The sequence below is a fragment of the Cyanistes caeruleus genome, chromosome 14, assembly GCF_971803275.1.
Source record: "Cyanistes caeruleus chromosome 14, bCyaCae1.hap1.1, whole genome shotgun sequence".
Classification (NCBI taxonomy): Eukaryota; Metazoa; Chordata; class Aves; order Passeriformes; family Paridae; genus Cyanistes; species Cyanistes caeruleus.
In genome coordinates, this window is record NC_141714.1 from 3,471,190 (window position 1) to 3,498,528 (window position 27,339).

Genomic DNA, 27,339 nt, shown 5'->3' on the forward strand with positions numbered 1-27,339 from the left:
GTTACACAGAAAGGAAAGATTATTTAAAAAAAAAATACCAAACAGTAGAATGGGCCAACAGAGCTGATTTAAATTTTGTGTAGAATGCTATTTGAGGGCCAAGCATGTTGTGCCTGAGTGTAGAGGGGAAAAGGTGCAATTATCAGGAATTATTCTACTTCCATGCTTTTACTGCTTTCTCACAGAAGGCTGGAACAGCCTTGTCCCACCCAAGCGCATTTCTTCAGTGCAGGCTGTGGGATAGCTAATTGTCAGCAACAACATTACCTGCCAGTGATAAATGACCACTCATTTTCACGTGTTTAATGCTTTTATTTCATGCTGAAAGTGCAAATTAACCACCACAGCCACCACCATATGTGCAACAGCCTTCACAAAACAAATCTTACAAATATACAACAATATACAACAGATCAAAACATTATTCTTACACTTTCCATAGCCATGAAACCTATGCCCTATGAAGCCAGACAGAAGAAAACACCTATTACAAATATGTGGCCACTAGAGGCAAAGCAGGTTTGTTCTTCAAAAATCTGAGAAAAGTCAACTTATTTTAAACATTATTATCACCCTCTAATGACCCTGTGCCCAGTGTTTACCTGAGTTGTGATGGCAGCCTGATTCAGTGCTTCAGCAAGAACCAGGTGCTTCAGTGTTCAGTGCAAGCCCTCAGACATACACAACATGCCTTCAAGTCACAGCATGTTTTTTCACACACTTCCTTCTACTCCAAGCTCTACTTCCACATCCAAGCTGTTCCCTGCACTGCAGTGCTTTTCTCCTATGCTTTTCTAATCAACTAAAGCAACATCTTGTCATCTATCAGTAGCATAAACCTAAAGAGACACATGAAATTTGAACAGAGTTCGACCAACTGACTCAACTCCTCTAAGAGAGGATAACATTTACCAAACAAAATTAACAAGAGCTGGCAAACGAGAAACGAGAACCCAAGAAGGAGCCCTCCAGCTCCCAGATTTACATTCCCTGAGGTGCATCAGGAGGTGCAGGGTTGGGGGAGGCCATGTAGCCGACCTGGGGTGGTGCTGCTGAGCTGCCAGCCTTCGCCACTGGTGGGGAATTTCCGTGGGGAGGATTTACTGGATGCCAGGTCCCGATGTAGCGGTAGGCAGGAACCACAGAGTCAAAGCCAGGCAGAGGCTGCTGGCTGAAGGGGTCTGACACCACTGGGTAATACACTGGCCCATAGGGCAGGGGCGGAGGCTCTGTGTTTTGGAAGTTACCTTAAAAAACCAGAACAAAAAGCACATTCACACACTTCAGCCACACTGGTGGCCTTTTTACACAGGCCTTCATGAGCATGAACGCAGAATTACTCAAATACAAACCATTCGCTGATGCCTCCAAGGGAACCTGGTGGACTTCAGCCTGCCCAGCATCAGGGAAGAGCTGAGGCACTGACTGATCCAGGACAGGAGCTGGCTCAGCATATGCTGGGTAAACTTCCACTGGAGATGGAGGCAGCACTGGCTGCACGTACATCATGGAAGGCCAACAGCTCTGATGGCAATACTTGCAGGAAAAGGAAAAACATGGTTATGCAGACAGCCACACACTCTCCAGTGCTACTTTCAGGTCTAAAGTTAGGAAAAAACTGAGCTTTTTTTTCCCCTTCCTAGCCCTTTAGGACAAATAAACAAAAAACCCCAAGAAACCAACACAGCCTTCCAGAAAAGGAACTGCAATACCTGCAGCAACAGCCACACTGCTGTTGAGTCAAAAGCCTTTACAGAGGAAGAAGATTCCCACATATTAACTTTGTCATATTTAGAGATTTTTCTCATTTCTTCAGTTGAAGGAGCTTACATTGCTCTTTTCACTTCCCTGAGCAGCAGCACTGACACTGCACTGACTACAGCTACAGAGAATGCTCCAGCAGAGCAAATTTCCAGAGCACAGAGAAATGGTGCTAACCAGCCTGAGCTCAGCTGCACAGCTCTTACGGGACTCCATGCACACATCCCTAACTGGTCTTTGATGTCTTATCTAAGTACACAAATTCTCTTTAGAGTGGCTCAGGTTCTTCCCTTTTCTTCACAGAAAGAATATTTATCCACCATCAAAATATAAAATAAAAAAAAAGAAGAGGCAAAAACCCAAAAGTAAAAGCAAAAAACCACCACCACCACAACCCTACAGTAAAACAATTAATGGTGTACATCACATTTTGAGGTAGAACTTCACTTCCTGAGCCAGGCTTTTAATCTCCACCAACAAGTCCATCCATATTAATAGTCCAGTGCACAGAATACATATTTAGGACACTTGAAAGTTTTGAATACATAAGTACATTTGTCAGGAAACCCAGCAGTTTTTACAGGCAATTTACTGTACTCATTTTAAAAGCACTTACTTGCAATCCCATATTAAAATAATACCGCAAGACCTTTGTATCTGAAATTAAAGGATAGGACATTAAAGAGCAGAGGAATATAAACCAAGAAGCAAAAGCAACTTACATTAAGAACATTTTATTTGAAGTTATTATTACTTGATGAATTAACAGTATTTCAGCACTACCTTTTCTTTAAAATTTCAAGGGTAAAGAAAGCATCTTCAATAGAGTTATTAAACTAGTTTTATCTTTAAGTAAATCCAGTTTGATGTTTGTGCAATAGCAGAGCATTTATCTGACCAGTTATTAAATTCAATGACTACATTAGCTTTAATTTTGGTTTATTCATCTTGATTACTCAAGTGAGAACTCAGTTTGTTTTTTTTTTTTTACAAGTCTCCACACTGTTTAAGCAATTAGGACTTCACACAGAGCAATCCTAAGACCTTCTCACCAAGTTGTGGGGCTCCCCAACTGTTACATAAAACTCAATAGAGGCAGGAATAAGATATATATATATTCCTTCCTCACAAGGGTATTCAGATCCCTGCTTTCTTACAGAGTTTTTACTTCTGTCTTCCCTGTTCTGAACCATTTTTTCCCAGCCAGGTAAATGATATTCTGAGGAACAGTCCCAGGTGTGTGAAGAAGCTTTGAAACCTCTCTCCAAAAGCGACAGGGTTTTGAACTTGGAAACACATTTCCAACTGCCCAAGAACTGTGAAGCAGCTTTAAACCTTTAAAGTTGACCCACTGAAAGGGAAAAAAAAAATAAAAAATAAAGAGGGTTTGTGTTTAATCCCATGATGCACTGGAACTGTGCATGAGAAAAACTGATTTCTTAGATTTCAATCCAGATTTGCTTTGAAGGCTCAGGAAGAGCAAGTGACCTATTCCACAGCACAGACTTTGAGCTCTCAGCTGTACTAAAGCCAAGGGAAAGCAGGGAGACAACTCAAAAGGAGCCACTACAGGATTCAACTTAGCAACACCTCCAGAGTTACTGTACTCCATCTTCACAAACACCCACCCTGCCCTAGACCAGGCTCTGCAGTGCTTCCTTCTCCCACATCTTTCCCAGCCCTGCTCTCTGTGTTGTGTTTTGCTGCAGGAAGGCAAAATCAACAGCAAAGCAAACCAGAATTTTAAAATGCACGAGGATTTGTTCTTCTGTCTCTGCTGCCAATTCTCAGTTCTTCTACTGTTCAGCCCATCTATCAGGGCAACAATCCATGCAGCTGTTTTGGGAAATGCACACATATCCCGACTCCTACAAGTGTTGGTGGTCTGGCTATAACACTGACCACAGCCAGCAAAATAATAGAAATACTCCAAAGGCTTACACAAATACAAACTTCTCAGTATACAGCTTAAATTCCATCTATGCCTGGAAAAAGTTGGTTTTTTTAAAAAAAAACCTCAATTTTGTTCTTCAATTGTTTATGCAAATCTATGCAAAGCAAGCATAAGAGCTGAATGAAACAGCTGCTCCCATAGCAGCGATAAGAGTACAAAGGAACTGCTGGGAGACTGAAGTGACAAACTGACATTGGAAATACTGACATCTGTGGAATGATGGAACAGAAGCCAGTACAGTAGGAGACCAGTTTTTGTTTATATTCCTCTTTTAGATGTCTGGAAATCAAGTTCAACTTCAGTAAAACCTTATGAAGCGACAGCTAAGCCAAAAAAAGTTGCCCCTCCTGACAAGAAAATATAAAGACCACATTGATGCCTGATAAAAATCTCATCTCCTGACAGAGTTTTTACTGTGCTGTCAGGAAGCTCTGGCCACCACAGTGTCTGTGGAACACAGCAATTTCAAGCAGGCTTTATCAACAGCTCCTTCAAATACAAGGCAGCAGGCAAGGGCAGGACACCTGAGGTCACTGTGTTAATAAACACACTCAACAAGTCCTAAATGCCATTAAGACAAGATACAAGATGCTATGAAAACTGGAATAAATGGAGATACAAGTAATGCTAGAGCCCAGAGCAGAATTTCCTCCCAGGTCTAGGACTTCAGTCCATTGACAAGTCCTGCTCCCCACTAGGCCTTTAGCAAAGCACACCCACATACTTCACCCTGCCCTACTCCAAACCTGCTGGGTTTCTTAAAGGCCATATAGATAATACTCCAGCAGTGTTACATAAATGCTATGTGCAACATTATTAACTAGCAATCTTTAAAATTCCTGCAGTCTGTGCCAAGGAGGACTGGGCCAATATGATGTGGACTGACTCAGCTGAAGAGCTGCAGGCAGGGCCTGGAGAGGTTATTAATCCACATCCACTCCAGATTCTTGTCAGCACACTTAACACTCCATTCTCCCAAGTGGGGAAAGCCTCAGTTAAGAGCATTCACTACAGCTGAAAAGCAGGAGCTGTGATGTCTGCATGGGATCAGTGATGGTACCACAGCAGGGAAGGGGAACCAGAACAGCCAAGAGTAACAAATCTTGAATTTGAGGGCATGGGTGAGACAGCAGAGTCACTGCAGAGCACAGCAGCAGCTCTGTGAAAGCAGCAGGCTTGGTCTCTGCCCTCTCACTGCTGAACAGCTGACGTGGACCTCAGACACTGTCCCAGCTGATGGCAGTGTGTGACAAAGCTAGGGACACCCAGGGAACAAACTACCCCAGACTTCAGCCCTGGTTTCTAACACCACAGAATTACAGCTTGGAGCCACAAAGGAAAACATCCAAAATGCCCCACTGAGATGCGCAACAGCACAACTTATAAATACACAATTCTTATTTTAATCAGTTATCAGAAAAGTGATTACTCTGCCACAAACAAGTATGATATAGGCCAAACACCCTCTCCCTGTGCTTTCATTTATTTAAGATACTGTCCAGAGCTGCAATAATCAAATATTTGAGTCAGATACAAACTTGCTGTTCAAAACTGGGAATGAAAATGTTTTAGCCTAAGTATCTGTAATATTATTTCTCACTCCCTGCGAGCTGCAGAGAGCCATTTCTTCTCACTGTTTATTCTCACTTGGTGTTCTGCTAAGCTTTCAAGAAGAACACAAGTCAGAAATGTGCTGGAGAGCAGCAGGAATAAAAATACAAAGCACCATCATTACCTCGAGGCAAATCACTGCCACTGGGATCACAAGAGTAAGCTGGAAGAACAGCACTGGCTTCTCCCACCTCACTCACAGGGGGAAGAGGAGCTGAATAAATTGGGAATGGCACCGAAGAAACTGCTACAATTGGAAAGAAACAAATGTCACCCAAAAAGTCAACTTTGCCATAGTATGTCAAACAAGTAAGGTGTTAAGTTACACAATTCAGTATGCACTTTGACACCTCAGTGCCCCTAAATACAGGCTCTAACAAAGTTTTGTTCAGCAATCACTTTGAAATGTGTCCAGAAGAAATTTTAAAACTAAATTTTAGTTTAAAGGTTTCAATTTAACTGAACCTTCAATTTTAAGGTTTTTCAATCTCTCAAGCCTTAACTGCACTTCTATCTGCAAGCTGTATATCCCAGTTACAGGAAAAAAGTCTTTTTCAATCATATCTTCATATTAGAAGGCAGGACAGACTTCTAGGGCAGATAGATGTAAGATGTAAGAGAACAGAGGACAGACTAATCACTTCAAAACCTCAAAAGTGTGACAGCCCACAAAAACAAGGGAAGGTTTGAGACTTATCAGGACAAAAATCTTCTGGACAAACAACTTCTAAATATTCATTTAGGTGGCCCACACCTCTAACACAGCAGCAGGTTGGCACCAGTGAGCAGACAGCTTTGAGAACCATGCTGACTAAACTCTCATGCAAAATAGAAAAGAAAAAGAGAAAAGTGAGACAGAACTGAGCAGAATGGAAGGTAGAGATTTTTTAGATGCTAAATGAAAAGTTATAGAAGACAGGAGAAGTGCTCTTTGCAAGAAGGAAAATTTTTTCATAGCAGCCATTTTGCAAGAGCAAAGCAGATACAGCACCTAAGGCAGAGAGTGCACCCTGTGACTACCCAAAAACCTGATCTTGCACAGAAGAAACCAAGGGTCACAAAAATAAACTGGACCCCCAAACACCACAGCCAGTGACTCTCACGGTAGAGAAAGTGTTCTAGAGGTTTGCTACCTCAAGTCAAGAGGAAAATTAGCTGTAGGAAAGGGGAGGTGAAGGGAGCTGCACTAAGCTCTGCTTTCTGGAAATAATTTTCTAGCAAACACTTGGCATTAATGGTTAAAGGTGGCAAGCAGGGAACCCAAAGCAGAGACCTCCAATTCCCATAAAAATTTTGGGGCAACAGCCCCTTCAGAACAAAAAGTCAGCTGCCAAGTTACAAGTACAAAATTTTAAACCAAAGCAAGTGACACTTTTCTTTTTAAGCCTTTTAACACTTGTGGATGGGGGGAGGAAGGGAAGGGAAAATGTAACTGAAAACTTGGAAATCCAAGTCCACAGCTGCAGTCTGTACACTCTACCTGGCCTCCCCACAGAAAAGGGAGATACTATGACAGGCTGAACTGCTGTTTGTGGGGGAGCTGCTGTTATGACACTGGCTGGAGTGGAGGCAGCAGAATTTGAAGAGAGACCTGTAGCTGGAGCAGTATAAACATCTGTGGAGGTGGAAACTGTTGCAGAGTTCACCAACACCTGGAAAAGAGTCAAGAGTATTCAACAGTCTGCCTCTGCAACTGGCTTGACAAAGACTATGAAAATACCACATACTTCAAAAATTCTCACTTCACACAAAACCAGCTTGTAAATCCTAGCTGTAAAGGCACTAACTATCCAAACTCTCTAAAAATTGGCTTGAAAATACCCATTTAGAGTTGCAGACACCTGTAAGGCATCTTCTGTTTTGCCTGTATTTGCAGGGAATTGCATTTTCTGCTGCCTGAGGCTGTGAGGGGTGGTCCTCACACGCTGTCACAGTCCAAGCACAGTGGCTACCTCTGCACAGGGCCACCACCCTGAAGTGAGATACAACTCAGAGTATCAGACACCACCTTCTGGGGATAGCTGTAGGAAACCACTTCACCTTGAGGTGACACCAAGACTGGCCCTTCTTCCTGAAGGGATTCCAAAGCAAAGCATGGTCCATTTTCAGTGGCAAAAAAAGCCACAGGGCACACACACCACACCTATTTTTAATTTTTAAATTTATGGATTATACAGCCAGAGTGTCTTTTGTAGCTCAGCTAAACAGTTTTATTCTGACATGCTCAGGATTGCTTTCACACCCACTGTGGAGCAGCAGGTGACTAAAGATTTAGTTTCAAGTTAAAAAAAATAAAAATTAAAAACTCCAAGATAAATTCTATCACAGATGAGATCTCTCCAGTCCCACAGAGGAGGACGAAGATTAACTGGTGTATAACCTGAAGGGTGGCCTGATAAAAGCAAGTGCTCTCTGGAGCAGAGAAAGAAAAGTAAACAACACTCAAATACACACTCTCTTTGCAGAGGGAAAGAAGGAAAATCATTAACATATCCCATGCAATTCAGACTGTACTTGCAGACTCAGATAAAAACCTCATCATTCAGGGAGAAAAAGGATGCTGAATATATAAAGGAATACTAATTTAATTTCTTTTATTATTAAGTCTCTGGCCTACCATGCATCCAAAGACAGCTTCCATGAATGCCACACACCTCAAAGACTTCAAATCTGAACAGTCTGTGAGTAAAACTTACCAGGTTAGCTGTAGGTTCTGCTGAACTAAACACTGTTGCAGTTTCACAGTTGGGATCTGGAGGATACAGGCAAAATTAATTGAAAAGAGCTGCATTAAATCTAATCCTTCACAAACTTATAAATAGGCCATAATTTGAGTTTATTACATTCACCAAATATTCCATCAGTAAAATCTGAACAGGTATTTACTTACCTGGAGGTGCATAAATATATTCCTCATGAAATTTCCCTAGAAGGGAGAGAGAACAGGAAGTTTTCATTCAGAGGAAAAAAAGAGGGGGGGAACATAAAAGCTTAAAGCTGCAGTTATTGCAATTACATTTCAGTGCATCTATTAATAACCTGTTTTCAGTATCATCTCACTTTGTCTCATTTAGGAGATGTAAGGAATCTACTTTTGACAATGAAAAACACATTGACAAGCTCTTTATTTTTTTTATTTTTATTTTTTGCCTATCAATCCTTTAGGAACTCACCATTTTCACTTGCTTCTTCATCCTCTAAGGCACTCAGGTTCTGCTTGTTAGATGGAGCAGAGTTTGGACCTCTCCTTGCTACCCAGAACACCCCTGGACCATGGACAATGGGAGCAGGGCTACTGTGGCTCTGAAAAGCCAAGCCAGAAGCACACATTTAGAAACAATTTAAAACATTTCCGTGCTCTACAGACAGACACACACCAACAGGCTGGCAGACCCAGCTTGCTGCAACCAAAGCATCATTTGTGTGTCCACTCCAAAGCAACAAACATTTCTTCCCTTTCCCTTCTGTTCTGCCTTGCATACTTCAGGGAATTTCAAAGCTTTACCATTGTCCTGTGCCATGCAGTCCAGCTGCTCCCTCCCAGAACTCAGCCAGCTTTATCCCAAGCTCTAACAAAGCTGCAAAGGAGGGAGCAGGATCCCAGACAAGGCTGCTACCCCCCAACATGTATTAATGCAGTCCTCATTCTAGAGCATTCCCCCCACAGCAGCAGCAGATTAGATCATCCTAACACTGATGATCATGGAAAAATATCATCTTTAGTCACAACTAGTGGAACCAAGAGGTGGCTGCTGGCATAGACAGCAGTGTCTCCACTAGGCTGACCCACACACACAACCCTGACTATTTCAGAGAGCAGCACATCCCAAGGTTGCCCACAGCACTCCTTCAATGCTTTACATGCCCTTCATTGCTGCACTGAAATCAGTCTTTGGCTGCACCCCAATTTAAAAGATCATTTCTCTGAAGGAGGAACATGGGATTGAGATGCTCGAGTACGAGTTGATTCACTCTTTGGTGATGGCTAAGGTGACACTCAAAACTCTTCTCAGAAGACACTGGTGACTATGAGATCGATAAAGTACTCAGAGAGGCTTGAAAGATTTCCAAGGTTGAAGCAGAGGTGGCAAGTCAGAAGATTCTCCCACTAGGCCTCTAGCAGCATGGCAGAGTCCTCTGTGAGATGCATCTTTCCCCAGGAAATGTCACATTCCTTTACTAAACAAGACAAGGAAGAGACAGAGAAAAAGCTTTGGCATTGACAATAAAGTCACTGAATGAACATGAAAACTATTCATTAGGAGCTGCAGGCAAGTCTAGCAAAGGGGGAGAAAAAGCCACTGAGCTGTATTGATTTCATGTTGGAAAAAAAAAATTGCAAGATAATGTGTCCTTGTTCCTTGGCACTCATGGAGGAAAAAATCAGAGCAAAGATTACAGATCTAGTACATCAGAGCAAAGAAAAAATGATTGGTGCTGAAACAGCCCTAAGCATATTCTCTTTCCCTCATTTAAATACAAGTCTAACACTAGTTAAGTTCACTGTTTCAACATAGCAAAAAAATTCAAACATACCAGGTTGGTCTGGGTTTTTTTAATCTGTTTTCCTATTCAGATATCTATGTATAAATTGTTTTGGTTTGTTTTTTTTAGCACACCCAGCCTTGGAATAGGTTTAGACTACAAATGAAGGGGGAAAAAAAAGGCATTTTAAACTTTAAGAGTACACTTTGCCAATTTATCTACAACTCAACAAAAGGACTGCTTTAAGAAAAGTCTAGGTTTGTAATTTTTTTTCTGTTTCTGTAGCAAAAGAAACTGTCAGGAACAACAAGTTAATCCAAAACATCACAACTACAAATTCATAAGAAAAGACCCAGGCTATCACTACCTAGTTTCTGAATCTTGCTACCCAAACTATAAATTATAGTGTGGCAAACAAGTGAAAAGCTTTCTCCCACAATATTTAGAGCTAGACAGACAGGCACAGGAAGGAAAGGTTTTGTTTTCAAACTGCAGTAGAAAGGAGAAACATGATTATGTTTATGAAAATATGCTTAAAAGCAAACAAGTGTTGCTACTGAGAAAAAAAAGAAGGGGAATATGTAGAAAAATTGAGATTTCAAGCAGGTTTTACAGGAACTAGACTAATTTCAGTCTTCCACTGTCAAAAATGCATTCATTGCTAACTCTTCTAAGAAAACCAAAAAAAGCTGTTGTATATTTAGGTAAAGAGTCACTGTGCATTTAGTTTCCCCCTCCTCCTCTCTCTCTTGGAGAGGCTTCAGCTTACCCTTTGCTCATCACTCACATGCAGAGTAGGAAAAGCGGTGTCATCGTCTCCTTCAACTTCACAGAAAGTTACAGTTTCTTCTGGCCCCTGGGGCTCCTCTGCAGCCCCTGCCACAAAGCCGTACTGGTACTCCCTGCTCACACACGGCAGCGGGCGGCGGCTGCGGCTGTACGAGCTTGGGAACAAGAGAGGAGGTGAGGAATCGGCACCACCTGCGCTTCCACCTGCCTTTGGCTGCTCGGTTTTAGCTGGGTTCTTTCTGCAGAGCCACAAGAAACCTGCTCTTTCACGCTCTGCTGCAAACAGGCAATTCATGCCCCACCATCCTCTCCAATGCCTGGCAGAGCAGTTTCTGGTGGAAGAGGTTTGTTGTCGCTCACCAGGACCTGCAGGAGAAGCTGTCACAACTCTGACAGCCTCTGTTCCCTGGGCTGGGGTAGGATGCTGTTTGAGGGCCAAGCATGCTGTGCCTGTCTATAAATCAGGCAGATCCCTCGAGTTTAAAGAGGAAAAGGTGCAACTACCAGAAGTGCCTCTCAGCTGCAGTTTTACCTGAACAGCATGAACTCCTAACCAGTCTGCAGCCAGAGTGAAACAGGCAACAAGTGAAAACTCAGGTTTCCAAAGCTTCCTACCTCGGCATCCCGGGTTCACGGTGGTGCCTGGGAGGATTCTGCGGGTGATAGGGTTTGTAGGGTGCCATGCTTGCCCCTCCCTGGGAGCAGTGGATGGCAGGGAAGCGCCCTGAGGGAGCACTGTGCTGCAGCCGGGGTGGCAGCACTGGCTGTCCCCTGCTGTAAGCCACAGCCATGAACACTTCCTTCCCACGGACTTTCTTCAGCATCCTCTTCCGTGTCTTCATGTCTATTTCTGCAGTTTCCATTGAGGACAGAAAAGAGATTTACACCTTAAACCTGAGCTATGGTCACAAATGATAAAAGAAGACTTAATATTTGAACCCATAGAAAAGAAAGACAGGGGCCTAGTCCAGAAAAAGTGCATTGCAAATATGGAAGCTATAGATCCTTCTTTCAAAGATTCAAGCAGGAATTCTCCATGATGAAGATACAGACATCTGACATGGGACTACCTTCCCAGCTTCAGCTGATCCAACCAGTCCTCAGTGTTAAAATTTTTCTATGCAGGCTGATTTTTAAAAGTAAAAAAACCTCACAACTCCTCCTTCAAATTCAATTGAATCCATATTTAAGTGGCCGGGGAAGCCCTGGTCCATCTGTGTATCTCTGCTAATGCCAGATCAGACAAGTTCTCTGGTTCACTGGTCTTTTAGATGGTTCTCAAGTGGCCAATTTGTCCTGGGCAATTTTGAGCAACACCAAATTTGCTTTGTATTTCAGTGGATTTGCTCTTCTGCAAAGGCAAATCCATCACTGTCTGAAAGAGACCTTTCCATCCAACCCCCCGCAGTGGCCAAGTTTTACATCACAGGGTGAATTAAGTTGCTTCCCATACCCAAAGTCTGCTACAGTTCCAAGTGTCATGAGTACCTCCCCTACTTCCCCAGGGAAGGAATGCTTCTGGAAGCCTTGTACAAACCTATTCCTGAGAAGTGTCCACCTGTTACTTTCTGATACGTTCCTCCTCTTCTGCTGTGAGCCATATTCCAAGCAAAGACAGGAGCCACTTGTGTCACTGGCTTTAAGTTTGCCAAAGGAACTGTGTGCCTGCAGGAAGGACACCCACGTTAGCAGTGCCCCAGGGATACATTCTGCACAACAACATAAGCTGAAGCAACACCAAGACAGAGGAAAATAGTTTGTGAAAATAAATAATCTGTTTCTCTGGCACCAAGAACACATTACTGCTCCTTGTTTAATTAGAAAAGAAAAGCTAGGCTTTAGTTTGAACAATATTTACTTCCTGGGTCAAGTCTCTCTCCCCTGCCTGCATTTGTGTGCCTCCAGAGGTACACCTAAAAGCGAGGGACAACACAGAATTTTTGCAGGATGTTGTCAATCCCTGCTTCAGAGAAGGGTGAATGTTTGAACAGCAAGGGGGAGAAAGTGATTACATTCACCAGAAGAGCCAATTATTTTGTTGCTTGGGTACAACATAAAAACTCCAGAGAAACCAAACAGCAGAGGGTAATTTGCTCTCTGTGAATTATTCCCAACTGCAAAGATCACTTTTATATTCCAGTGAAGGAAGAGTAGCAAGATTTCACAGAAAGCATTACAGTAACGATTTTGGTCATTAGAAATCCAAGAGGAAAAACAAACCCCAGAAAGACTTTAAACTTGAAGTCATCACCACACTGCTTACTTTTCTGCCAGCTCTTCAACAAATACAGTCAATGTGTTGCTATCCTGTCCAACCTCCTGGATATGAGCATTGTAATACTTTTCTCCTGGTTCTAGACACACCTGGAGAGAGAACAAGGGAAGCTCTAAAAAACCCCAAACTGCATCAGAACGTTGTCCATAAACCACTAATGGCAAAGGCTGCTCCTAGCCAGCCCCATGTTACTGAGTTAGCACAGGAGTCTCAAATACTTCTTCAAAACTGCAACCAAACCAAAGAGCACAGTACTAACTTCAGGGAAGATAAAAAGAAATAAAATCACTCTTGTGAACAGCTGAGAGGCAAGACACCTGCTCCCTAACTTTTTTTTATCCCTTGTGTCCAGCAGGTAAATACCAAGGAAGACTGCTGCTTAAGAACTTGAGAAGATAAAGTAGGAAAAGGAAAGCCCTGCTCAGTGAGAAGTCACTGAGTGAATCATTAGCACTGCCTTAGAGTGATAAAAAAAACAACCCACCTTTATTACATACAAAATCAAAAGACAAAAAACTGACCTTCCTTTCACCATCTCCTGTCCAGATCATTCTAGCTTTTTAGCTCTTCCCTTTTATTTTATAAAAATATTTTGCTACTTCACTGTTGAGAGAGGTAAGACTATCCAGAATTGTTGCTTGGCCCAAGTAAAAAAAATCTAAAGACAACTACATCAAAAGCACCCCCCTGTGCATTTTGAGCTCTACCTGGAACTTCCACACTCAGAGAACAAGGATGACTGGTTTACACTGAATCCCCCAAACTGCTTTTCTATCACACTACCAAGTTTAAAGGTAGATTTCAGAAAGAAATTAAATTTAAAAGAACATCTACAGAGAAGAAAATGAGAAAAGCATTAAAGAAAATGAGAAAAGCATTAGAAAGTTCTATGAAATCAAATGATTTCATGGCTTATCATAGTCCATTTAAAGTAGTTTAACAATTGATCATAACTGGGTCTCCTTTGAGTACTAACCTGACACTTGTCTCCTAAATAGTACTGTCTCCCAGCAAACACCATGTAGTCAGTTTTTTGAAGCTCTAAAAATAAATGAATAAATAAATAAAAGGGGGGAAAAAAGCCTTTAAGCTACCATTCTTTCTTCACACATCCTACAAGTACTTCATGACAGCATCCAACTACAATTTACAGGCCAACTGAGTTAAATCCTTCCTGTGCATACCCCAACATTCCCCATAGTAACTGTGGAGTAACTCTAGATGTTCTTGCAATAAACCATAACCAGGCTAAGTCACATGAGACCAGGAACAGCCAGATAATGCAGCAAGCAGCACTACTACAACACTGCAGCTTCTGTGGTGGCACTGAGCTAACCCTGCATTTAATACAAATCCTGGAATTAAGAAGGTTGGACATCTATCTTGCCAGAGTTCCGGTGGCACTTGGCAAATTTGAAATGTCATCCAGGAAAAAGCTAACATTGCCTAAAGTCTCCTTGCTGTTAGATTTCAGCTTTTTTTTACCTCTGTTCCTTGCCTGGCTTCTCTGCACGTCAGTATTCTACACAGATAATTGGTTACCACACTCTGTTCCAAGAATTTTAATGATCCTCATTACTGATTACGCCGTGGTAAAATGCTGGAGTTCTTCAGCATGCAAAGCACTTTGGGTCAGACATCAAGTATCACTTAAAAACTTATCTTTCTTGGTAACTTCTTGCTTTACAGATCAGCCACAGTGAATGCCAAAAAGCAGCCAACTTTTCCCAAACTACGAGAACCATGAAATCTCCATAGAATGTTTGAGCCCAGGAGGGCTGGGAGGCAGGAGAAAAACTCATCTGACAGATCTCAATGCTAAATTTAAGATCTTCATTATTATACAATTCTGGGGCCAAAACTGTGCTCTAAAAAGAAGTCTTTGCACACATGCTGTAACAAAAACCTCACATTTGAATGCTTTCCAATACAACAGAATGGCAAGAAAGTTCTGTGCTCTGTTTTGAATCCTCCTATTTCCTGTGTACAATCAATAAGCAGCAGGGATCAAATTTTTAGCAACCTTGTACCATTATATTATATCAGAAGCTGGGTGTTTTGTACTTTGAATACCAGACAGGAAACCAAGAACGTATCCTACCTACAGCTATGTGCTGGGTTCACCTGTGCCCTTCACATTTCAGCTGAAGAAACAGGTGACAGGACTTAGATTCATAAATTTAATGCTAACCCTACTACAGGAAGGGTTTTTTGGCTTTTCCCTTTCCAAAGATACCTTTTCTGCTGTCCAGCCAAACATCAAACTCCACATTTCGATAGATGGTAGAGTCCAGTGCTTTTAGCACTTTATAAGGAACAGGCATCTTTGGAGGATTTTCTGAAGGCTAAAAACAGAATTGGAACAGAGCATTAAGAAGAGCATTTCATGTGTTCAGCACAGTCTCTATCGTGCCAGCATCTGTGCACCATTTTAAAAAGTACAGATGCTATTTTCCAAAATATTCACTTCCACTGTATTTCCCTAAAAACTAAAATTCAAGAGTCTGAAAACAGATCCAGGCACTCAGGTGCTGAGCAAACTGACTCTGGAAAGCAGAACAGGCTCAAGAGTAACATTTGGCATGTTCTGTACTCAAAAAGAATCAAAGGAAGCCAACCAGATCAATGAAGCCACAGCTTCAAAAGTTGGTGAGAACTTCAGTTATTGTATCTGAAAACTCTACTTCTGTAGAGCTTCTAAAAGTATTTTGAAGCAATTTATACTACAGTCAAAGACAAAAATGAACTAATTTAAACCACATTCTGGGAAAAATAAACAGCAAATCAGGAAACATCTGCTAAGCTCCATCTTTTGGGGGAAATAAAAATCAGCTAGAGAAAAACTAGAGAATTTCAGAAAGGAAAAGATAATTTCCAATTTAAAAGAAACTCAAAGGCAAAACCAAAAGACAAGTAGATGGAAGAAATAAGCCATCTACTTGTCAAAAATACATTTTTAGAAAGTGGTAAAGAGGATTTAGCCCTAACAAGGGTGGCATCATACAACAGAAAAAACCCCAAAAAACCCAAAAGCAAACCGTAAGGATTTTAATCCAAACTGCCAAACCTTTTGTTCTTCCATGCCTTGTTTGAACTTGGTTTCCTGTGGGTTGTCAGTATCGTTGCCTTCCCAATCATCCAGCCTAAAAAAATTAAAAATAAAATTACAAAAGCTCCAACACATGATTTCTAGCCAGGATTAATATCACCATCTCCTCATACAACCTGAAAAAGCACCATGGTGCCATCAAGTGGCACATTTTGCCTTAAACACCAAGCAAGGTGCAATGCAGTGCAGGACAAGCTTTTTCCAAGTTTTAAGAACTTGACCTTTGCCTGTTCCAAAACCCACTCTTAATGAGGGCTACTGTTTGCATTAGGAAAGGATGAAAGTGATCCCACTGATTGAATTCTTGCACTGTCAAGTATAAAAAGATACTCTGTGCCAGGTACCACCAAACCAATGCTGTCTGCAAGCATTTGGAGGCAGCTCTCAAGCCTTTCAGAGCTATGGAGGCTTACAAGAGTAAAATAAAAATTATAATAAAGTTCTAACAAATAAGGAGCAATCTTACTTACAAATAAGCTGTCATTTTACAGAGTAACACAGAACTATAACAGCCTGCAGCAGAGGATATTCAGTTATGTGACACTTCCCAGCTTCCAAGGAAAGCACACTCTCTTCCATGATATACTTGAGCTTTGTGTTCGTGTCATAATATAGGAAGAGTTAATATTCCATAAAAATTCATAGAAACTTGGAAAAATTATCCTCTGCAAGGTTTTGTATTTTGTTTTTTTGCTTCCCTCTTGCCAGATCCCATTCCCAGCACACTACCTCTTTTCAGATGGATTTCTGGGCACTTTTTCATGGAGGCAACCAAAGTTTGCATCCTCACTCTCTACAGGAGCACTGTTTCTGTTCTTCTTGGATCTACTTCGAAACACCTCAACTGCAGACCTTAATTCTTCCTCTTCCATGCCAAACACATCTTTGTAGAGGATCTCATATAATACAGCTGAACAAACCAACACAAAGCTTGGTAATATAAAATCCATAAGAACTCCTGCGGGTTTCATCAGGCAGATCTTCAGGTATTATCTACTGTTACAAGACAGTAGTGACATCAAATGCAGCTTAGGATAGGATCATAACTTAGTTGGGAATTAGGGACCTCTGGAAGTCATTTGGCCCTACACCCATTTAAGAGGTAAAAAATTAGTCTATGCATAAAAATATACCATAAGTGAGCTTCCATTTCTCTTCTCCCCACACCTGAAAGTTGAAACCTGCCTCTAAAGATATGAAAACACACAATTCTCCTCCACAGAAAAATTATTTCAAATTTACCCTGACAAACGGCAGCATTTTCCTGAAATTGTTTTGTATACACAGAGTCATAATGGCCGTTACTGGAACAACACAGTAAAATCTGGGAAAATAAAAAAAAGAAAGTTTTAAGGCTGGAATGATATAATCCCAAATTCTACTATCCTTTCATTCTACAATTGACATCAACTCATCAAGAAAACAGTAAATAGTCTCTAAATATGAAAAAGCTGTAGCATCAGCTCAAAATTGAAATCTAGGTAAAGCCCTCAAGTAACTTTATATCATACAAAGAAAAAAGAAAACCACCTGTACATCCTGCTGTATTGAACATGAAACAGGAGTTTGTTTTCAAGACCACCATTTGCTCAGAAGGCAAAATAAACACAACCCATTGAATGCAGCACCCCGAGACACACTGTCCCAAGTGTGAAAGGAACATTTTATCCTTCTCTGCCTTAAAGACTCAAAGAGCATTTACTTCTCTAGTCCTTAAAACCTTGCTTTTAAGAAGCAGAAGAGATGTTTTCTGCAACACATGCATTGACACACCACGTAAACGTGTCCCACCAAGCTTTCTGGCACACAACCACAGGCAGCTGCAATGGGCAGAAGCCCTGAGGCAGCTGTCAGCACGCTGCCAGCGAGGATGCTTCCCAGAAAGCCAGGACTCTTAATTCTGTGAGCTCTGTGGATTCTGCCAACACAAGCTCTCCTCTTGTGGTGAGGAGGAACAACACCAGAAGGAGCTGCTGCCTGAACTCACAGTGTAATGACAGACAGCTGCCAACACTTAATGAGAGCTCTGGTGGGAAAGCCTTGGAGAGCAAACACAGATTTAGACCACGCTGTTTGATTTTTAAACTCAGCTCATTTTGGAATTAAATTAAGCTACACAGGAAGCTGTGTAGATAAAGAATGAAGCACATGTAAATGAAGACAGCAATGCTCATCAACAGCTCAGTAACAGCTGCAGCAGCACAGGTTCAGAACCGACTGGCCACCTTGGCAAATCTAGCAGCCCACACTGAAATCCACACTGCAGCTGCTCCACTGGCATCATGCCTGAAGTAGCCACATTATTGTACACCCATGTCTACACAGCTCCAGAAAGCACCAGAGGGGTCAGATGCAAGGTAATACAGAGTATTTGTCCTTTATGCTCCTTCCTTTTGCCCCCAGCAGTAGATGTAGATGATGCCCCCATTAGAAGATGTAGACAAGCTGTTCCAACAGCTCCCACTGTGAACTAGGATCAGTTTGTAGGTCACAAAAACCAACCTGTTTGTTACAGTCATCCCCTCCCATAACTTCCCCTTCTCAGGGGAAAAAATTGCACAACTCATCCAGCTTCAGGAAAAGTAAGAAAACAGACTGGCAGAGGAACAGAAGGAAACTGCCCTCACGTCTACTGACCTTGTCTTCAAAGCCACTGTCAGTAGCATGTGTGGGTGGCTTCCCGGGGTACCGGTACACGATGAAGTCTCGCCTAGGTAAGCAGAGGGAAAACAAGACTTGCAAGAGCACACTTTCAGTAGAACCATGCTGTGAAGAAGTTCCCTGGGCGCAGTTTAGAGCTGTTGGTTTGCAGAAAAATCAAGCAAAGCACTTCTGATAAATGAATGGTACTGTAAAGCAACAGCCGGGTGAGCAAACCCATCTTGAGGGGAAAATAAAAATTATCAGTGAAAAGTCATGATATTTACTCACAGATTAAGACAAATACTTATGTTTACAGAAGGGTGCTCAGACACTGAGACAATTCAGTCTAAGTGATTTAAGCATCCTGCAAAAGGGCTAGAACCTCAGTGCAGGGAGCTAGTAATTCTTGCCAAGGTTCAATTGTTCCTTTAGTACTGTGACAGAATGAGCCTGCAAAAGGTGGTCTCTAATTTCTACCACTAGAGAGCCAGACTGCTTTTTTTACAGATAGTTCTGTGTTACCTCTGAAATAAATAGCAGTGTTTACACACCAGGTAGGGCAGATACTCCTCACTTCTGGAGCTTTCAAGAACACCTACATGAGTTTTACTCATGCTTGTAACTACCACACAGTGTTTCCACTGCACACAGCTCCTTGGTTTCCCCCATTTTCCAGTCTTCAGCCACTAGAAGCAAACACTTGACACTCAAGTTTAATAGCAAAAAGATAACAAATAAGCATCTCTGGAAACTGACCCTTGATCCCCATCAGAACAGGAGCTGTGATGGCACCATTTAAATGTCAGTTAAGTTTAGGTTTAGGAAAGCATTTCTTATCATGTTTCAAACATTCACCTCTCAGGGGCAAACACAAAGAAAGTTCTGGGGCCAGAACTCCCACACCAAGTGCTGAACAAAACAAACCTCAGAGAAAGGGGTACTTACTTGTACATCATTGATAAAGCACTTATTTCCAGCTGGCCAGCGCTCTCCTATACAAGATTAGGAGATTATGTGAGATAACAGAGGCATCTGAACATCAACAACTATATTCTACATTTCTGTAGTATTAAAATACCCATTATTCAAGCTCATCAGTTTGTTAAACCAATAATACACTGAAGATTTGGGGGAGAGTGAGGGGAAAGGGGTTTGCTACATGGGGTGGCCACAGGTCCCATAATTAGTAAGACTGAGCTGCTGCCAGAGCTGCTCCAACACATCACTTTAGATTAATTTTTTTTAAACCTACATTTGTTGCAGAAGCTGTAGCATTCACCAAAGTTACTGGTTAAAGACTAAAGAAATAGAAGTTTGAACAGTAAAGGAAGAAGCAGTGGAATGTAAAGCTTGACAGACATTTCATTTAAGGTACACTTCATATATTTTGCTTTTTTATTTTAAAAAAAAACTACAGTTGTGAGTAAACTTTTACTGTCCAGCCTGTAGAGATTGCTCCTTTGCACCCATGCAAATTCCCCACTGAAACTGGTATTGTTTTTACATGCAGAGTTTATTCACATTTATTCAGCACAAACCCTTAGCGTAACTTATACAACTGATTCCCCAAAATTTGGATCTAAAAAAGCCCCAAAAACTCAAATAACCACATTTTAAATAATTACTAAACACCTTCCTGTTCTAGTCTCTTCAAATTTAAATCTCTTAGTAAGTCTTAGATCAGGCTTACCTTTGGATCTCCTAGTCGTTCTAGGTATTTCTCAAATGAGCCTTCCACATACTTTTAACAAAACAAGAAAACAAATATAAAAATTTAGCCTCTTAGTTAGAAAACAAAGTTAAAATTAAACCTAAATACTACTTAACAGCTACCAGATGTTGATTTGGAGAAGGCAAGACACATAGAACATAGGAATAATTTGGGGTATCAATGTGACAACTCCAAGAGATCCTAAAACAAAAAATTAAGGACATAAAACCAAGCAATATTCAAGTCTGTCCTAGATTAGATGAAGCACTTAAATGCGATTACAGGGAAAACACACAAACAAAAAACCCCAAAACACAACCTTCAAAAAACACATCAGTACCCTACAAACCCACACTGCACACACCTGTACTTCACACAAACTGCCACAGACAAAACCAAACAAAAACCTCACTTTACGTCAATTACTCCAGGATTTCCCACCATCTGTTGATGTTAGTTTCTTGCTCCAAATCCTACAGATTTCCCACCTAAATCCTGCAGTAGTTGCTCCACAGATAATACACACAAACAACTCATCCTACTCACTGTGCAGGTTTTAGTAACTCGCTCGTTTTCAGGAACTGCGGAACCAAAGTCAAATAAAACTTACACAACTCAAGGTAAGGAAGCAGCCACCCTGTCATTTCTCCTGTCCTTCAAGCACCAAGAGTGGCAAAGCACGGTGTTGTCAGTGCTAGACCACTGTGACCCCCTCCCACAGCATTTCCCAACCACACAAACCCAGCTCAGGTACAGAACACACGGTACTTACGGATTCAAACCTCGGCTGGTGCTGCCTCATAAACGAGACACAAGCTTTCCTGACTTCTGCGTGATGAATTTGAGATGAAAACAGCTGGAAAGGTAACGGTAATGAAAGAGAAGACAGCAAGAGTTTAATTTACGCCTGGCGTTAGGCACGAATTCTCCAGACTAACGCCACACGAGAGGCGGCAGTGCCGAGGCTGGGGGACACCTGGGGACACCTGGGGCTGAGGGAAACCCGAGCGGCCGGAGCCGGTCGCACCCATCCCCACACACATTCCCACACATCCCCATCCATCCCCGCTGCCACCACCTCGCCCTGGGCACCCGGCCGGGTGTCCCGGAGCCCTCCGGGGGCACCCCCGGCCCACCCCCAGCCCGGGCCGGGCCTGAGGCGCCCCGGCTGCCCCCAGCCCGGCCGGCTGCGCACCTGCTCCGAGACAGCTCGGAACAGGCAGGAGGCGTCCTTGGCCGTCATCTTGCGGTACAGCCCCAGGCTGCCCAGGTACTCGTCCATGGCCACCTCACTGAAGGACTTCTGCCCGAAGTACTTCTTGGAGCCTTTGTGCATCTTCCCGGCCGGGACGGCTGAGGCGCGCGCGGAGACGCGGGCGAGGCGCGAGGCGCTGGGCGCGCGCCTGCCGCTAATGAGGAGCCGCTAATGAGGCACCGGGCCCACCTGCGGCACCTCCCGGCCCCGGCCCCGGCCCCCGGCTTCCAGCCCCTGGCAGGCCGCTGGAGCTGCCCCCGCCGGGGCCATTTCACGCTGTTTTGGGCCGGTTTTTAGGGTGGCCGGCTCCCGGCGGGGCAGCGCATCCCGAGCCGCGGGGAGCGGCTCCTCCCGCACCTGCCTTGGCTGAGCTCGGTCACCTTCACCTTCACCGCTGGAGCGCACAGAACCAGCAGAACATCGCTCCCATGGCCATCCGAAATCCCCTCTGCGCTCCGGCCTCGAGGGCAGTTTCTAGCAGTGAGTTTGAAATAACTCCATAGAAATCGTTACGGGAGTGAAAGAAAAATCTTAGTCGCTCCCAATTGAGTATTTGGGTTAACTTTGGGGGATTGGCAAAACTGACCCGGCCTGATGTATTCCACCTGTAGTCTTTTGTGGTTGTTTTGAATGCCTCTATGTACATTTAATTTCCTCATAAAAATTGTACTGAGACATAAGATGGGGCCAATTTAATTGAGTTTAATTTTAAGGAGTTTAATTTTCTTGTTTTAAACAACAAAAGCAACCCCCCGCCCCCCCAAAAGAATAATGTCCTTGTAGGAAAGGCAATTAGCACCAATTATACACATCTAAAGTTCTAGAACATTAGAAGCCTAAGAATATGCATGAACATTTTAAACTTTAAACCACCTTTGGTTTTCAAAATACTTGAAGAAATCAATGTAGCATCAACATCATTATTAACATTTTAAATGGGGAGCTCTGATCAGCATCAAATAATCCCAGAATGGCTTAGGTTTGCAGGGACCCTAAAGTTCATCCAGTTTCAACCTCCCTGCCATGGCAGGGACACCTTCCACTATCCCAGGCTGCTCCAAGCCCTGTCCAGCCTGATTTTGGACATTTCCAGGAGGGATCCAGGGCCTGCCCACCCTCACAAGGGAGAATTTCTTCCTTACATGTAATCGAAATAGGAAACACTGGGTGTGGAGAAGTCCAAACAGATGGATTAGGATGGGGTAACACCGTGCAAAAGGAGCAATTGTATTGCCAAACCCAGGGCAGCAGTTTGACAGCTGCTTGTGACTTTTTTCACCACATATGCCTTTTTCTCTTTTTAAGCTTCAATCTCTCACTTTTAAGCTCTTTTCAGTGCTTCTGTAAACACATGAAACAAGAGCCGAAGGCATGTGCAGAACATCACAGGAACATTAACAAAGACAATTTATTTCTGCCTGTATTTGACAAAAATGGTCAAGAGGCCATTGTGCACATGCCATGCCTGTAAAAAAGTAGTTTTGTTTGTCCTCATCACTGGAATTACCATCCCAGTGCAGCTTTTGTGATAAAAATATCAGTCCATGCAACTACACAGTCCATACTCCCCCCCCCTTATTGGCATTGTACTCTTTTAAGCATAAAGCTTAAAACGATTAGAACGAGTTGGGCACTAAAATGGAAGCCATTTAATCTCGGTTAATATTAAATTATCTGTTTTTCAAGTGTTTGGCCCAGTTGCTAGATCTTAAGCGTAAGAAATGAGACATTTTATTCCAACTTCTTTATTTCTCCATTTTGTTTATTGCAAACCAAGAACTTTATCCAAGAATGAAGCAAACTTTTCTGGCTGTCCAGGAGGAAAAGGTTTCAAAGCTGACAAGTCCATTGACTGCAGTGTCTCCACAAGAGTGCTGTAAAAGCAGACAAAAAACAAAAATTAAAGAAGAAAGATCCATCCCATAGGACTTTTTTTATACAATTTTCTTTCTATTCATCCACACATAATTCCTTAGCATGGAAATATTAAATAAGGGTCTGTATGGAAAGGAAGAGAATGCACAGAGCAGCAGCCCCAGCCAGCACTGGCTTGTATGCAGCATTGCTGAGAACACACTTCTCTATCTTTCAGAGACAAACTCAAACTTTTAAACTTTTTAATCCTCTGTGGTTGCAATGCTGGGAGACTGAACAAGATCTGAGGCTCTTCTCCATAAAGCACAGGAGGAAATCCATCCTATTTGAACACATGGCAGAGTTCTCCCCTGATCAGAGAGCCAGAAAGAACAGCTATGTCAATCTGTTACTTGCTATTATCAGGCTGCAAATAAGGCTCAAATGCTTGGCACCGCCCAACACAAAGAAATAAAAATTCCAAAGCTGACAAGAAGCACCAAGATAATGAGTTTAAGAAACTTGTTCAGTGTAAACAAATGCCAGGCCTGGTCTGTTCAGAAAGCTCTTCTGAAACATGAAATTCTGCTGGCAGGGCAAAGGAACAAGATGAAGACTAAGTAATGGGAGTGACATTTTCTCTGCCTTCAGTTTAAAAGTCATCTGTTATTTTAAGAGTGGAGTCAGTCACAAGCAAAGAGAAAACAGTAAGACACAGTCAAAACCTGGAGAAGAAATAAACCAAACAGGAGTTTTTGGTAAAAAAAGGAGCTAGGTGGTTTTGGTGACTGTGGGATTTTTTCATGTGTTTTTTGCTTGGTTTTTTTTTGGTGGTTTTTTTTTGGTGTGTTTTGTTTGTTTCATTTGGGTTTTTCCCCTGAAGTGACAGGCAGTAGATCTGTGAAACCCCTTGTCAGAGGGTATGGTGGATTCAGGAAGTTTGGTTAAAAGGGCAGCCTGAATAAGTACTTGAAAAGCAGAAGTACTTAAAGTTACTAACCAGATAATGTCTGATTTATGAATCTCCCTGAATTCAAGTGTTTTTCTTCTTTTAATCTAAAGACACGTACCCTCAAATAGAAAAAAATAATTAAAAGAGGCCATGGTCAAAAGGCTTGGTAAGTGTGGTAAATTACTACCTAATGTTAGTATTCACTCTGGCAAATCTAGTATCCAGATGGAGATTACAGAGAAGGATGTACATTTCGTTGTTACATTCTCAGCTCTGCAGTCACATGGACTGAATGTTCTTGTCCAGCAGGAACAGCCACAGCAGCTCCATACCTGCAGTTACAGTAGAGGACACAGCCATCTCTGTGGAGCTGTTTGGCCAGCTCAAGCTGATGGTTGTCCATCAGCTTGTCATTTATTACTACTATTAGTGGTTTTCCTTTCTCTAGAGTCTCCAGGCAGCTACCAGCACCTACGAAAGAAACAGAAAACATGGTGAGAGATGAAATATCGCCCTACTTGCTGCTGAAACAGGGGAGCCTCTTGAACAACCCAACTCTAGCTGTGGACCTCAGCATTCCCAGCCAGCCCACCCTGGAGCCGGAGAGATTCACCCCCCGACCTCCCGCAGCCCGAGGAAGCAGCCGGGGCTGTACCTGCGTGGCTGATGACCAGATCTGCCCTCTGCAGCTCCTCAGCCAGCGAGTCCTTGAAGCGGAACACTTCCACCGCCACGGCCGAGCTGCTGCTGGGCTGCGCCTGGGGCAGCGAGCCCCGGCCCACCTGCAGCACCAGCTTCTGGTACCCGCGGCTCTGCAGCGCCTGCGGGGCACGGGAGGGATAACGGGGCTGGGGATGATGGGGAGGTGCCGGGTGGGAGGATGAAGAGAGGGATGGAGAAGAGGGGGACGATGGAGAGGGGACGACGGGAGTGGAATAAGGCGATGAGGCGGGGATAGGGAGGGTGTGTGAGGGGTGTGCCCAGCTCCCAACCACTCCGGCCCGTATGCCGCTGCCCCCTCCCCTTCCCACCGTCCCTCCCATTCCTCCACCAACACTTCACGCTTCTCCCCGCAGGACCCCCCCAACCCCCGCTCCGGCCCCCTCAGCGCCAGGGGAGGCGGAGCAGCTCATGGCGCGCAGGCGCCATCGCCGTGAGGGCAGGCCCGGGCCGGAACCGGAGCCGGTGTCTCGGCCGGCTGACCTGCAGCGCGGGCGGGGAGCCGGCGGCGGCGATCAGCTCGTCGAAGCTGGTGGTGCCCACCGTGACGAACACGGACTTCATGGCCGCCGGGACGGGGAGGGACGGGCCGGCCGCGGGGCCGCCAGGGGGCGCCGCGCGCCCGCACTGCGCTCCCGAAATGGCGGCCGGGCTGAGGGGAGGGACGGGGCGGGCGGGAACGCCCATTTCCCTCATGGGCCCGGCCCTCCCTGTCCTTCCCCGTCCCTCCCTGTCCTTCCCCGTCCCTCCTTGTTCCCTACGATCGCTTCTCTTCCCGGTCCTTCCCCGCCCGGTTCGTCCCGCTGCCTCCGTCCAGGCGAGGCAGGTGCCACGGCGCTGTGGGCCTTTCCCCCACGGTGCCACACCAGCAGGGGTGGTGGCCGCTCTAACGAGCCCGCTGTCCGGCAGCGTTTAGAGGGGTAGGCAAGACTGTTCCATGTTTTTAGACTGTCAAGGAGCAGAGATAAAAAAGAAATAAATTTGGAAAAGGGATTCGGAAAGTTTTGGTGTCCACGTGTTATTTCAGCACTGGGGAGCCACGTAAGTCGCGGGCAGCCTGTCTGGGTGTGCTCAGAACTGCCATTGCCAGAGCAGGGCCACAGCCACCTTCCCTTTACAGACTGACATTGTCCCCAGCCTCCCACGACACTGACTGGGGGAGTAACACTTTAACTTCTATCCCAAAATTATGAATATTAAATGTGTTAGCACACTGTTGTTTGCTGAAGAGTAAGAATGACCCCTGAAGAGTTCCACAAAAGGAGCTGGCAGTTTTGTTTCTTAATAGTAAGCGTAACACAATGCACAGTGCTACAAAGATAAACCAAAGTTAGATATCTAAATCTGTTTATTCCCTGAATTAAATTCAATAGATGGGGTCACAACTGTATACACAGTTGTGTATGCAGTGTTCGAAGAAAGATGCAGCTGTCTTGAGGATACCTCTGATTGCCATGCTAATGCCTTGTTCACAATGCTCATTAGCCCCCTGTTGTTTTCATTTAGCATAATGAGCCACGCTGAAATGTACTTTATTTTTTGATTAAAGCAAGTAGTGCTGACAGCAGAGACTTTCTGGAGGAAAAACGCAATAGAACAAAACAATACTGGTGTCCTGAAGACACAGTGACTTAGTGGCTCTGCCCAGCCTTATCCAGCTCTTGCTGTTGTCCCTCAGGAAAAGGAATCTGGGAGCTGAGTGTGGCCACAATGTGAGCCAGGTAAAGATCTCTCCAACAAGGCATGGTCTGGTGACCATCCAGCAAAGATATGGACACAATGTCAGTCCAGGAAACCCAAACAGCAGCTCAGGAATAGAATTAGCAGCAAAAATCCAATTGACCCACAAGTCACCTCTGTCATCCCAGCATGAGAAGGACATGGTTAGGTAGGTCCAGAGGAGGGCCACAAAGAGGATCAGGGGCTGGAACACCTCTCCTGGGAAGACAGGTGGGGAGAGCTCATGGTGTTCATCCCTGAGAAGAGAAGGCTCCAGGGAGACCTTAGAATCCTTTCCAGTGATTAAAGGGGCTCCAAGAGAGCTGCAGAGGGACTTTGGACAAGGGCCTGGAGTGACAGGACAAAGCGGAATGGCTTTAATCTGAAAAAGGGCAGATTTAGACTGGATATTGAGAAGGAATTCTTCCCTGTGAGGGTGTTGAGGCCTTGGCACAGGGTGCCCAGAGAAGCTGTGGCTGCCCCTGCATCCCTGGAAGTGTC

At 43.7% G+C, this 27,339-nt stretch overlaps 2 protein-coding genes across 6 annotated transcripts; both read right to left on the reverse strand.

Moving 5' to 3' along the window:
- Positions 1 to 291: 291 nt before the first annotated feature.
- Positions 292 to 22,042, reverse strand: LOC111929212 (ALG13 UDP-N-acetylglucosaminyltransferase subunit). Of its 4 annotated transcripts, none has more exons than XM_086850779.1 (22): positions 21,534 to 22,042; positions 21,111 to 21,194; positions 20,318 to 20,368; positions 19,573 to 19,619; positions 18,622 to 18,694; positions 17,227 to 17,308; positions 16,714 to 16,894; positions 15,943 to 16,018; positions 15,112 to 15,220; positions 13,852 to 13,916; positions 12,864 to 12,964; positions 12,138 to 12,265; positions 11,216 to 11,450; positions 10,599 to 10,755; positions 8,500 to 8,629; positions 8,217 to 8,252; positions 8,023 to 8,078; positions 6,807 to 6,978; positions 5,451 to 5,573; positions 2,378 to 2,418; positions 1,353 to 1,536; positions 292 to 1,247 (listed from the first exon to the last, which is right to left on the reverse strand). In XM_086850779.1, the coding sequence occupies exons 1-22, from the start codon at positions 21,672 to 21,674 to the stop codon at positions 982 to 984; spliced, it is 2,538 nt and encodes an 845-aa protein (XP_086706905.1). In that variant the 5' UTR covers positions 21,675 to 22,042; the 3' UTR covers positions 292 to 981. The 4 variants fall into 4 exon arrangements, with proteins under 4 accessions (XP_086706905.1, XP_086706907.1, XP_086706906.1 ...); XM_086850781.1 differs by having other exon boundaries at positions 6,918 to 6,978; positions 21,534 to 21,983; XM_086850780.1 differs by having other exon boundaries at positions 6,918 to 6,978; positions 10,581 to 10,755; positions 21,534 to 21,983.
- Positions 22,043 to 23,322: 1,280 nt separating this feature from the next.
- On the reverse strand, positions 23,323 to 25,950 carry LOC111945957 (UDP-N-acetylglucosamine transferase subunit ALG13-like). Of its 2 annotated transcripts, none has more exons than XM_086850783.1 (4): positions 25,603 to 25,950; positions 25,055 to 25,247; positions 24,732 to 24,870; positions 23,323 to 23,467 (listed from the first exon to the last, which is right to left on the reverse strand). In XM_086850783.1, the coding sequence occupies exons 1-4, from the start codon at positions 25,813 to 25,815 to the stop codon at positions 23,356 to 23,358; spliced, it is 657 nt and encodes a 218-aa protein (XP_086706909.1). In that variant the 5' UTR covers positions 25,816 to 25,950; the 3' UTR covers positions 23,323 to 23,355. The 2 variants fall into 2 exon arrangements, with proteins under 2 accessions (XP_086706909.1, XP_086706908.1); XM_086850782.1 differs by having other exon boundaries at positions 25,055 to 25,220; positions 25,603 to 25,855.
- Positions 25,951 to 27,339: the final 1,389 nt, after the last annotated feature.

Excerpts from the sequence above, each read along its gene's own strand:
- LOC111929212 (XM_023926722.2), bottom strand. The coding sequence starts at position 21,674 with ATGCACAAAGGCTCCAAGAAGTACTTCGGGCAGAAGTCCTTCAGTGAG. Across the intron at positions 18,695-19,572 it reads GCTTTATCAATGATGTACAA|GCGAGACTTCATCGTGTACC; the intron begins GTAAGTACCCCT and ends CTGCTTACCTAG. Across the intron at positions 15,221-15,942 it reads AAGGCATGGAAGAACAAAAG|CCTTCAGAAAATCCTCCAAA; the intron begins GTTTGGCAGTTT and ends TTCTGTTTTTAG.
- LOC111945957 (XM_086850783.1), bottom strand. The coding sequence starts at position 25,815 with ATGAGGGAAATGGGCGTTCCCGCCCGCCCCGTCCCTCCCCTCAGCCCG. Across the intron at positions 25,248-25,602 it reads GCTCCCCGCCCGCGCTGCAG|CCCCGTTATCCCTCCCGTGC; the intron begins GTCAGCCGGCCG and ends CATCATCCCCAG. Across the intron at positions 24,871-25,054 it reads TCTGGTCATCAGCCACGCAG|GTGCTGGTAGCTGCCTGGAG; the intron begins GTACAGCCCCGG and ends TTTCTTTCGTAG.